Here is a 12,475-nt window from a genome sequence, read left to right on the forward strand (position 1 = left end):
TGTTTTAAACAGATGATTATTGGAACATTTGCAAGTCTTCCAAATGTTGCCAAGTCAATAGGCACACCGCACATGGACAGCGAACTAACTGTCGTTCAAGTTTGAACTGGGCTACTAAAGCCCCAAGCCCAAACCTCTTAGTTTGTGGATAAAGGCCCATTTGATAGATGCAGTCTCTTTCTATGTACTTGACCTGACCCGAATAATCCGGCCCGTCTATTTACATTAAAATTTTGAAGGACTCAGAGTCTCAGACCATTCCATTTACAAATAAGATTATCATTTAAATTACCTTACAGAGGTGTATCGGTTACTCAACTGAGCCAATACAACGATCTTAAATGAGAATTTGTATAAATGTTTGCGGTCTTAAATGAGAATTTGTCCTACGATCTAAGCTGCTTTAACCTCGGCCAACTTAAACCGAGAGAGATCCTCTGAAAATAATACGCCATCTGGAGAAAGAATGCGTCTCAGGGAGAGAAAGAACCGTGCCTGGGAATGAATGTCAGATCAGTCGTTAGATAAAGCGTAGAGGATGATCAATATGCTAGAACAGAAAACTCGAGTAGTTAATTAATAGTTACCCATTGGAACCCAACGAGAGCGGTCCAACAGCCTACCAAACCCATTCCTTGACTTTTCACAAACTGTCAGCATAATAGACAAGACGAGATGGTGAGGTTCGAATCAACTTCCTTGGCTAGCCAAGAAAACGCCAAGGTTCAACAAGAAAGGCTCGTAAAATCGAGAAAAAATTATAACCCTGAAAAAGGAGGACGTACCAGCAATACAAGTGCACCTAAAGTAAAGCATCCACTCATTGATAGGCTGATGAATTTCAGATCCCTTCCAGCCTGCATGTCAATTCAGTACCTTTATTCGACTTTGGCATTCGGGCAACTGATAAGGCCACGAGTACAAATGCGTGATAACATGTCTTAGCAATGTCGGTCCAGAGCCTGTTTAGATTTAGGGTGCTGATAACTTATGACAAGAGTATCTGTGTTTCAACTCACTTACTCTGCAATAGAGGGGAGTCTTGAAGGCATTAGGGTAATTTCGTCATTGTTGTCATCATATTTTACGCTAAAAACGTATATATATTAGGCAGTGTTTTCTTCGGAAGAAGTAATTATAGGCATGTTACAAGATAAATGTTTCAGCAAAAAAGAGTACAGGATAGAAGTTTCAGCAATGTCCCCTCACAGCTGAGAATACATGGTGTTATACATAATGACAGGAAGAATGGAATCCAAACTTTATGCATCTGCACAAAACACAACCGTTATAATAACAAAGATGGAAAATGACAACAAATGACTGAGACAGAGGGGAGTGTGAATAATCAAATTGAGCGTGAATGATCAAATTGCTCATCAACTTCATTCTTAAAATAGAAAGGATAACAATTGACCGGGACACCCCAAAATGGAAAAGGACAACAAATGACCGGGGCAGAGGGAGTAGTAGACAAGAAACATACTAACCTCTGCTATTACTACAAGATCAGGAGTGAAAACATTTGGAACCAACCAAGGAATGGATGTTGCAACAATGCCTAGAAAAAGTCCGACAGAAGCCCCTATGACTAATAGAGCCTTCAATAAATCTCGAGCCTGTTTGCAGCATCAATATTCAAAGCATTAGTGAAACAAGAAAGCTACACAGACCATATTGGACTTTGTTATTCACAATATAAATACGAAGGTTTACTCAAAAGTCAAAACAGACAAATCATTCAGAACTACAGCAGGATTAGCAGGTTGATTACCTTAGCTAAATTTCTGTTTGCTCCATACAAAAGCTCCGGCATAAATGATTGTGAAGTCTGAGAAAGGGGTTCACCCCATACCGCACAAATGTGGAATATTTGATTCAAAACCTAATAGGCATTCAGACATTTGTGAAGAAAGGGTTTGTGTTGTTTATTTTTATTTTTTTTATTTTTTTAGAGAATAATTAAACCTGATACTATACCATATCAGAAGATTGAGATTGTGTAGAATATGAGTAATTGTATTTTATTCAACTTGTGTTTACATTGTGTATGTACTAGCTATATATACTTGAGCGTAATATCTACAAAGACGGAAATAATATGCAACAGTTATAATATCTACAAATATGGAAGGGGAAGATTATAGCTTTGATTGAGAGGATCCTAGCCAACGGCTAGTCTTTGAAGAGCAACGGCTGGATGCTTGTTAATATAAGAACTAGAACTGGAGGATTAAATTCTCGTCGCAATTTTGATTGTGAGCATCCGTAAGTAACCATACTGTGTATTCAAAGCAGGAGCCTTGTTTATTGCAATAAATATATTCAGAACCATAAAAAAAAGATTATATAAATGAGAAGATCAGAAAAACATTATGTGGAAATTCAGAATCTTATGAATAGAACTCTAGGAAGTAGCACTAGCATATGAGGAGGTACCCGGGGCAAGAGACGAAGTAGCTGAGGCATAGCTAGTCTGCTCTGTCAATGGCTGGTCGGACGAGAGTTCTGAGAAAAACATAATGCTTTCTTCATTACCAACAAACACTTGTAGAGACCGAGGAATGGGAGGCATATCCACATCCAAAAACCCTTCAAGAACTTGAACAATATGTCCCATTGATGGTCTATGATCTTCCTCATCTTGAATACACCAACATGCTAGTTTACATACTCTACTTACTTGATCTTTCTCTCCATCACCTTCTAATATAGGGTCTAGAAGGGTTAATATATCTTCTCCTTCAGCTAATTTGGTCATAGCCCAAGTCGGGAAGAATTCAAACTTTGCTGAACTAGCATTTCTTCGACCAGAAACTAGCTCGAAAAGCAGCATTCCATAGCTATACACATCTGCTTTTGCAGTGATTGCCAACCCTGAAATCCATTCCGGGGCTAGGTATCCTCGTGTGCCTCTGATTGTCGTCAACACTCGACTAAACTCCCTTCCAACAAGCTTAGCTAACCCAAAATCTGCCACCTTTGCACAAAACTCGGAATCCAGAAGAATGTTTTCTGGCTTAATGTCACAGTGTATAATACAATCCCTACATTTTTCATGTAGGTAAGCCAATCCTCTTGCTATTCCAATTGCTATTTGATACCGAAGTTTCCAACTTAAGATCTGCGAATTCTCTTTTTTAAAGAGATGGGTATTCAAAGACCCATTTGGCATATATTCGTACACCAGCAATCTTTTTGTTCCTTCTGAGCAAAACCCACGAAGGCGTACAAGATTAACATGTTGAATGTTCCCTATTGCACTAACTTCTGTTCTAAATTGCTTCTCTCCATGAGTAAAACTAATACATTCAAGTTTCTTCACTGCAATGTCAGTTAAATCAGGCAATGTCCCTTTGAAAACAGATCCAAACCCGCCTTCCCCTAACTTCTGTAAGAAATTCTTAGTCGACAATTGCAGATCTCTGTACCCAAATCTCGTTAATGAGGTCTCCATTGTTTTTGCAGCAATGACTAGCCGCCTTTTTTGTCTCCAGTTGGTAACAAATCCAAGAACTAATAGAAGTACCAAACCAATTACCAGACCCATGACAATACCAAGAACCAATATTTTATTCCCAGTAGTTGTCGGAATCTCTGTGGCCGCTATTCTAATATAAAGAGTTTTCCCAGTCGGATCAGTGTCAGCAAGTTGTTTCATATTAAGTAGTTCTCCAAACCATACAGAACAACCATCAATATCATAAGCATAAGCAGTACAAGAACAATTTCTTAGACAAGTCGATTCACATTCTTGTAAACTCGGAGTTGGAGCAAATTGTGGATGTTCTGGCAAAACCTTACTAGGACTCATCAAAAACTTATCCCCACTACTATCATTCCCATGAAACTGGCATGAAAGCCTGGTTTTTCTAGAACACCCTCCAGAATAATCATTCAAATTCCAATCGTTGGTAAATTTCGGGTCAAACCCTTGTAAGCAATGACAATACGGAAGAGAGGTTTGGTTGCAATATCCAAAAGCCCCGCAATACGAGTAGACATCACATTGCTGACCTGGCTGTGACCAGAAAAGAACCCATTGCTGAATACTTTCAACCCATGTTAATTGCTTAAGTTGCCCTGAAATATCCATAACTAGCCTTGTTTTGAAAGAAGGGTTAACAACCCAATACGTGATATAACTCTCGTTCTCATTATCGATATAGTCGAAACTATAAAGCTGTGATTTTAGAAACCTTAGTTCAGGAATCAGACTGAATATCCTTTGATCTGGAAGCCATAGACCACTAGTCCAATATAACTGAGATTGATTCCATAACATGATAAACTGACTAGCATTCGGATCGCGTTCTATGGTGAAAAGACCTGTTGTAGGATCGTCTAAGTTGGTCCAAGACGTTAGACTACTCATCCACTTGGTTTTTTTGTTCAAACCCAGCTTACCATTTGGCATAAATGTATCAGTTGGGTTGTCAAAGCTCTCCCAAAGGAGATTACCTGAACTTTGACTTGAGTTTTTCGCGTATCTTAAAACAAGATTACCATCATCTTGGAGTATTGATACTATAGAATTATTATTATTATTATTATTATTATTGGAGGTATTCAAGTTCAAGTTTGTAGACCAAATCAGAGATTCAGACTCACCAGAAACAAGTGCTAAATTTCCGTGACTAGATATTTTCAAGGAAGATGAATACTTGTCAGAAACAGGGTTGTTTCGATTTGCTACCCAAACCACAGTTTTGACGGGGATATTCTTGTACCATATGCCAATGTAGTAGTCTGAAGAGTTACCTGGTTTGAAAAATCCTAGTTCGAAGGAGCCGTTTGCTGAAATTATTGTTTGGTCACCTGAGATATACTTATTTGCTGTGATGGTGTCATCTCCATGGCAGCAAAGAAATGTTACAAGCAAGAAAACTGAGAGCTTACCAACAAATTTAGCTTGAAAACTACTCATGATAATATTCATAGCTTTAAAATTAAAATAACTTACAAAACATACTACTTGGGAGCAAGAGTTAATGAAATATATTTAGTTTCCAAGAAATTTATGTTAGTGATTAAGTAGATAACATCACCCATAACTCCATAAGCAACAAACTACGGGTCATATTTTATTTGGCAGGTGAGAAAAGTTTTGTGATATATATAAGTATTAATTCATAACGATTACTTTACTAAATACTACTCTCACATGAGAGCAGAGGACTTGCTTTATGGGAGTTTTATTATTTTGTAACCACGTTAATTAGACTTGGTCATTAAAATATATAGATAAAGCAGTCTGATTTGTAAACCCAATATACCTAATCCTCCACCCATAGGACATCAAATTGACTACAAGCAAGAAAATTTCAGCTGGAAATAATAGATGGTGTTTCTTTTGGGATTAATTTAACAAGTGTGTGTATCCATGATTCATGGTTGTTGGACTCATCTTAGATCCTTATAACAGTGGGTCGGCACCAAACACATTGTTAGTGAACCACGTAATATGTTATCTTTATTCACGTTCTTTATCATATTTCTTACCTCCGTTATAAAAGAGGTGAAAATAATCAAAAGATCATCTCATTCACACTCAAAGGCATTCGCCAAGATTATACTCATAAGCAATTATGAGTATGTTTGTGTGTGCGACAAATATTGAAATATATACTATCTTGGATATGTTTGTGTGTGCGACAAATATTGAAATATATACTATCTTGGATATGTTTGTGTGTGCGACAAATATTGAAAATGAGTATTTGTCAAAGCTTCATAAAATTAGATTATGGAGATTATAATTGTCGTGTATAATTATATGATATCTAAAAGTTGAGATGATTAATGAATGAATAATGTGTATATTGTGTTTGAACGAGTATGTTTGTCACTAATTTGTGGCGTGACAACATGTGGGAGAAGACGTTCAATTTATTATTTGATAAAATTATTCATCATGTTTAGATTTGATATTTCAGTTATGTGAAGTATGTATCTAAGAAATATTTTGATTGTGAGGGTACATAGAAAATGACGAGTGTATATTTTATACATGATTAACTAACCAAAATATTGTAGTGTATTTTGTTGGTCACGTCACTTAGCTTATACCACACTATATGAGATTATGATGATTGTTATTATATGAGTAAAGTGTGAAATTCTTTTTGTAAAATATTGTAGATTTGCAAAGAGTAAATATAAGTGAAACAATCATCGAGATTCGTTGTTTTCTAATATAAGAATGATGATGTATATAGAGACTTTAGTAAATAATATGATTTTATGTTACTCTAACTCGGCTGCAACTCTTGAGCAGCGGACACAACAGTGTCGGACTTTTTTTTCAGAATAAGTGACAGTACGATTCACTTGTGCAGTAACGGAATGCCAGATTTTTTAGCATGTGATATGCAACCAAAGTGAAGAGTTAAAACTTAAAAGTAACATAGGTGATAAGCATACTTAGTTATCAGTATATAGTCCTCACACATTCACAATTCAGAACAGTTGCAGCAGTACACTTTCAGATTACTAGTTATCAGTCCACTAATTAATTGTCAGAGTTATAAAGAACAAAAATGCACTCCGAGGCGCTAGGGTCTTTGGGCCTAGACATTATGTACCAAAGTCACATAGTTTTACATGCTAATGCATTTAGATATTAGGATTTGACTCACAAAGATTTTCAGAATAATAATGTGGTTACCCTTCAAGTCTTGAATTTTATGAGGTCGAGACATATAAGTGGTCAGTTTGTGCCATGAGCCCACTACCACATGTCTTACAGAGGTTTAAGAATAGTATTGGTCTATTGGATGACAAAAAGCAAAACTGAGTCACATGAACTTATAGACATAGAAGTTGTCAGTTTTAATTATTTAATAAAACAACATGAAAATGAACAAGTGGCTAATTCTTAAACTTTGAATGTACCAGTTGTGAGAATATCACTCCATCATAATCATCTCCAGGGGCACTGCTCTCTATCATCTACAAATTAACAGCTTTATTTAGCATACTTTAAGAAAGGCTACATAACTCTAAAAGCAAAATTGCAACAGCTCATAACATAAGATGGAAATTGGATTAGCTCTTCATGCATTGAAACACGTACTCAATCGGAAAATCTATGAAGACCTATCATAGAACTTCCACAAAGGAATACCATTTTCAGGATCAACGCTTTTGAGAGTTTATGATTTTATAATTCATATAGTTTGAGGAACCGGGGTCAATGGATAAAATGGTAGACAACGCTAATGATTTTTGAAAGTGCCAAACTATTACCAACATTAGAAGCAACTGAAGACAACACGTGTACAAATAAGATCCGCAACAGTACATATAACTTACGAGTAAGTACCCAGACGATTATAAGAAATAAAAAGTAGAAAGCTAGATATTCATCGAATTTATGTCACACATTCGTACAGAGTAATGTTTTCCGTCTAGTAACTGTCCCTAAACAACTAAGCAATCATCACTGCTTACATTAGCTGATCTCAAATTATTCTCAGATTAAGAGTTTGTAGTTGTAGTTGCATTTCTAGACAAGTCAATTTACATAGTGAATATTTTATGAAACCAAAGATTCATTTTTCATTTAGCATTGCGATGTATTAGATTAAAGTGGAAATGGCGCTCAAAAGTCATAACCCCTTCTCTTTATCATTTTTCATTCAGAGTATGGTTCATGCTCAAGTTTAATGTATTTTTTTGATAGTAGATTCATTGTTGCGGCAGGGGAAAGCCTGCTGAGAGTGCTGACACTGACCCCTTCCCTTCCCTGCTTGATGGGTGAGAGCCCTTGGAGACACTCGGCTAAAGATAAGGATTTGTACAGACCCCAAACAGCCTCTCTGTTACTGCACTAAGAACGACTGAATCCATTTGACGCCCTCTCAGTCTCTCACCCTGCTTGAAAAAAACAGCTCACTTGCAATACTACAAAAATTCTGATGAATTTGAAGACAACCGTGACACACAGCCCGACTTATAATGAGTGATAAATGGTTTCGTGCTCCAATTACAAGTGAAACACAAAAAACAACTACTGTGCTTGTGTTTCCACAAAGTCAATAATTCACCCAGACATTAATAAATTCTTAAAAATTAACCAAACAAGGCATTCTATTTGATTTTGAGATCCTCTCCCAAAAACTGAAAGCATTAATTTGTGACACTGGCATAAGGAAATCCACTAACAGAACAATGCATTCCATTTGCACGTCTTACCAGAGTGAATATGGTGTGACTTCTGCTACTAAAAAGGTTAAAGTTGTTGGAACCAACATGGCGATGCTCTCGCAGAATAGAAGCAACATATCAAAACAGATTCAATAACAAATAGGAAGAGTGCATATACAGTTCCCACATCCCAAAATATTAGACTAACCTTCCCCAGCAGCAATAAAAGAGAGGGCATGCCCAGGAGACAAAACAACTTCTTCCTTAATACCTTCAACATACGTCCCCTGAAATTTCAAAGGTAGATGGTGTAAACTATGTTCTGTAATATGTGAAAGGATGGTATAAGAGATCAAGCAGCGTAAAATAGTTAACATCGTTGCCAACCTGGACATCTTCTCTGATACGCAAATTCTGCCCAGTCGGATCAAGTAAATCATTGATAACCTGAGAGCACAGGTAATGCAATCATGATCTAGTAGCATACACAAGACTGACAAACATTTCTTCTTGGGTGTTAACCAAGAGTATTCCCTACCGAAGCTGGGGTAACCACCTTCGGGGCACTCAAGGCAAAAACGAGTGCCCTTGCTTTTCACACCATTGGTACACAAACATTGAAGAATAAAACAAAACACTCATTAAAGCAACAGGAAACATTCCCACGGAGAAATCAAATAGATTGGCTTAACCAAACATACTGGCCTAGCTGAGTTAAATTCTTCAGCAACTACAATATTAAAAAAGAAGCCTATGTGATATACTGACCTCGTTGTAAATCTCGAGATAGGAAACACGGAGCAGAAACTCTCGCCCAGAAGTCTGAATCAAAGGCAATAACAAACAGAAGTTTTTCAGAAATCACATGTAAAGCTGTCAGCAATGCGACACATATATAGTAAAACCAGGTATGTAACATTTGACAAGTAGCCATATTTTCAGAAGACAATTAATCAGATATTATTTTAACAAACAACGGGCATGCAGCTCAAGATGGTATGGGAGTAACAAACAAGAAGCATGCAGCTCCAGACTCCAGAGGGTACACATGAGACTCGACTCTTGTGATAATTATGCTTACCTCCTGTATGATGCTAAAAACATCTTTGATGGCCAGCGGTATGATCCCAGGATAACTGTCGTCCCCCTGTTAAAATTAACGGTGCACATGAGTCAGTTGCAATAAAACATAAATTTCCAGGCATAATGTACGACGAATATCACATCTACGCAATTCAACATTATTTCTGAAAAAAACAGACTTAGTTACTTACATGCATTGTGTGAGTCTTCCCACTACTAGTAACACCATAAGCAAACACCGTACCTACATTTCAGAAAACAATTTAATATCAATGAGTATGAAACTCACTCTACGATCAATTACTTCTTGACTTAACACTCTTATCGCCTCAAAACTTAAAGATACAGCTGATTATCAACTCAAATTATTCTGCAATATAGATTTCTAGATAAGCAACCCTCAGTGGTGAAATCACATTATAAGGAAAACAGCCTTCAGGGTTGCGGTTTTGCGCATACCATTGATACCATCCATTGCAGCCTTAACAACAGGCCTAGCTGCAACATCATACACGTCCTCTGTTACGGCATTTGGTCCAAAGACCTTATCTGCAGTCAGTTATATATATTCAATTATTAGCACTTTCATCAATGTATTAAAATCAACAATTAACATTGAATTACTAACAATCAATCACACAACATAACATCCCTAATGCCATCTATATCTTGATTTAAAACTACAATAAGCAAATTAAACAACACAATTCTAACTAAATGCAACAATATAAACTCAATTACAGTATCATGCTGTCATCTAGATCAATAGTCATCACCATCGGAAAGCTCAAAATAAAACTTTGTTTGCTAGCATTTATATCATATCATTAGCATTGAACTGTAAACAATCAATCACACAACTATAACATCCGGCCATCCGCATAGCCATCTAATCGTCAACCTCAAACAACATTACACGAATCAAGAAACACAATTATAAGTCAATGTAATAATATCAGCTCGACGCCACATTCACATTATCATCAAGATCATCACAATTGACAAGCTGAAAATAAAAATTCGAGTATCAAACTATATTACGAGAATTAAACTACAAATTACAACTCCATGCAATAACATCAACTCAATGACAGCATCCACATTATCACCAAGATCATCGCAACTGAAAAGCTCCAAATCAAAAATTCGACACAAAGTAAACAAACACACAACTATAACCAACCGCAATCATATCAACTCAATTTTAGCATCCACATTATCATCTAGATCATAGCCATTGAGAAGCTCAAACAAAAATTTGGGCCTAAATTCTTTAACCTCAAGCTACATTACACAAATTAAACAATACAATTACAACTCAATGCAATTATATCACCTCAATCATCAGTCATCACATCCACAATATCACCTAGATCATCACAATTGAAAAATTCAATCTAAAAATTCGATTTTTCAAAGTATATAACACGAATCAAACAACACAACTATAACCAAATGCAATTATATCAACTCAATTACAACATCCACATTATCAACTAGATCATCGACATTAAAAAGCTCAAAACTCAAAAATCGCATTTAAACAAAGATTAAAGCAATGATCACCGAAAGCGTAAGCGGTTGCCGGATTATACTCTTAGCGAACCATCTCATCACCATCTGGATACCACGCAACTTCATCTCCTCTCTGATATTCTCTATCACTACAAACACAATCAATCATTCACAAATTAAACGGAATCAACATCAGATCTAACACAATTTCAAATTACAGATTAACATAATTCACAAAATTAACGCAATTATCAATTCATAGTTATAATCTACAATGCGATGTGATACGTACTTCAACGGACGAAATCGGACGGTGACGGAAATGCTATCGGCATTAGAGGATCCAGAACCATCCACCGGCTCACTAAGCATATCATCGCCGTAACTCGCCATTGATGAAGATCCGAACCGGTTACGGTCGAACCGGAATTGGCGTCGGTGAACCGGTCACTCACTACTGTTCACAATCTAGTATACGACGCCGTTTCGAACCTTGATTACAGTAAATTATCAAAAAAAATCGAAAAAATGAAGAATTTCAAAATGTGAACTCTTGAAATTGAAAAAATTGAAAATTGGATAGAATTGTGAGAAATTCAAGTTGCTAATTGCAATATTTTATTGATTAATTTATGATTTTGTGATAATGTGAGGGAATTTTGGAAAGAGAGCAGTGAAATTTAGTGGAAAATGGTGAAGTGAGGTGAAGAAGATGATGATGAATGCGTGAAGGAGAGTTTGCAGAGGTCGCGGGAAGGAGTAAGGACAGAGAAGGAGAGGTGAGACAGAGAGAAAGAGACTGCTCGGACAATCAATACTCTTTGTTTAATCAATTAATCAATTTGCTCTTTTGTTTTATCTGGAAAAATTAACATCTTTGTTCACACTCGACTAAATCGGTAATCGTGTTATTTGGGTCGGTTATTTACTCGGTAAGATTTCCCTAATTGAATTGAGTTTTATCAGGTTTTTAGGGGTCGTTTGGTTCGCACAAAAGGTATCGGTATGGAATCAGGAATCAAACCAGGGTGGTATTGGTTTGGAACTCGATTCCTCATACCTTGTGTTTGGTTCAATTCTGTGAGGAATCGAATCTTGTTGTATGTTTATTTTATTGATAAAATTTGTCATATATTCGTATGTATTAATTTTCTAATTTAAATTTTTGTGTATTAATTTTAAACTTCTATATAATTTTTTTATATATGTTATTTTTTTTAGATATCATAATATTTTTGTTCTTAAATGTATTTAAAATGTCGAAAAAAAATCATTATTTGTATTTTCCCAGAAAAAAATCTTTGAAAAAAATAAAATTTTATGAACATTTCATTTTTTGAAGAAAAAATATGAATTTTTCCACATTTTCCTTTTGAATTCTCTTCTTTTTATTTGTTACCCATATCAATCTCTTACCCACCTCCCCCCTTGGGTATGAGAAACCCATACCTCATGGGTTTGAGGTATGGGTATGAAAACTAATTTTTTTTGCAAACAAACATAAGGTATGGGTTTAGCTCATTCCAAACCCATATCTTATACCTCCTAGAATGGGTGAACCAAACACCCTCTTATTGTGGTGAGTCAATAACGAGTTCAATTTCGTTGACCGAATTTCAAGTTTTCTTGGAGTAAGTTCCAGGTGGTTGGGATTGAGCCGGGTTTTATCACTTATAATTCAAATTATAAAAGATGTAATGAAAAGTATACGTTTAAGGGTAGGCTTTAC

At 36.0% G+C, this 12,475-nt stretch overlaps 1 protein-coding gene across 7 annotated transcripts; it reads right to left on the bottom strand.

Annotated features, from left to right (window-relative positions):
- Nucleotides 1–183: 183 nt before the first annotated feature.
- Nucleotides 184–11,574, bottom strand: LOC141648466 (G-type lectin S-receptor-like serine/threonine-protein kinase At2g19130). 7 transcript variants are annotated; one of them, XM_074457142.1, is made up of 16 exons: nt 11,039–11,573; nt 10,798–10,895; nt 9,691–9,780; nt 9,423–9,475; nt 9,230–9,295; nt 8,917–8,970; nt 8,536–8,595; nt 8,357–8,435; nt 8,197–8,264; nt 6,895–6,951; nt 1,775–1,885; nt 1,491–1,619; nt 1,210–1,270; nt 786–857; nt 588–650; nt 184–495 (listed from the first exon to the last, which is right to left on the bottom strand). In XM_074457142.1, exons 3-16 carry the CDS (start codon nt 9,704–9,706, stop codon nt 419–421), a joined length of 966 nt encoding a protein of 321 aa, XP_074313243.1. In that variant the 5' UTR covers nt 9,707–9,780; nt 10,798–10,895; nt 11,039–11,573; the 3' UTR covers nt 184–418. The 7 variants fall into 7 exon arrangements, with proteins under 7 accessions (XP_074313243.1, XP_074313242.1, XP_074313244.1 ...); XM_074457141.1 differs by having other exon boundaries at nt 1,180–1,270; XM_074457143.1 differs by lacking the exon at nt 1,775–1,885 and having other exon boundaries at nt 1,180–1,270.
- Between the last annotated feature and the right edge of the window lie 901 nt (nt 11,575–12,475).

Source organism: Silene latifolia, chromosome 3 (assembly GCF_048544455.1).
Source record: "Silene latifolia isolate original U9 population chromosome 3, ASM4854445v1, whole genome shotgun sequence".
In the NCBI taxonomy this organism is placed as follows: domain Eukaryota; kingdom Viridiplantae; phylum Streptophyta; class Magnoliopsida; order Caryophyllales; family Caryophyllaceae; genus Silene; species Silene latifolia.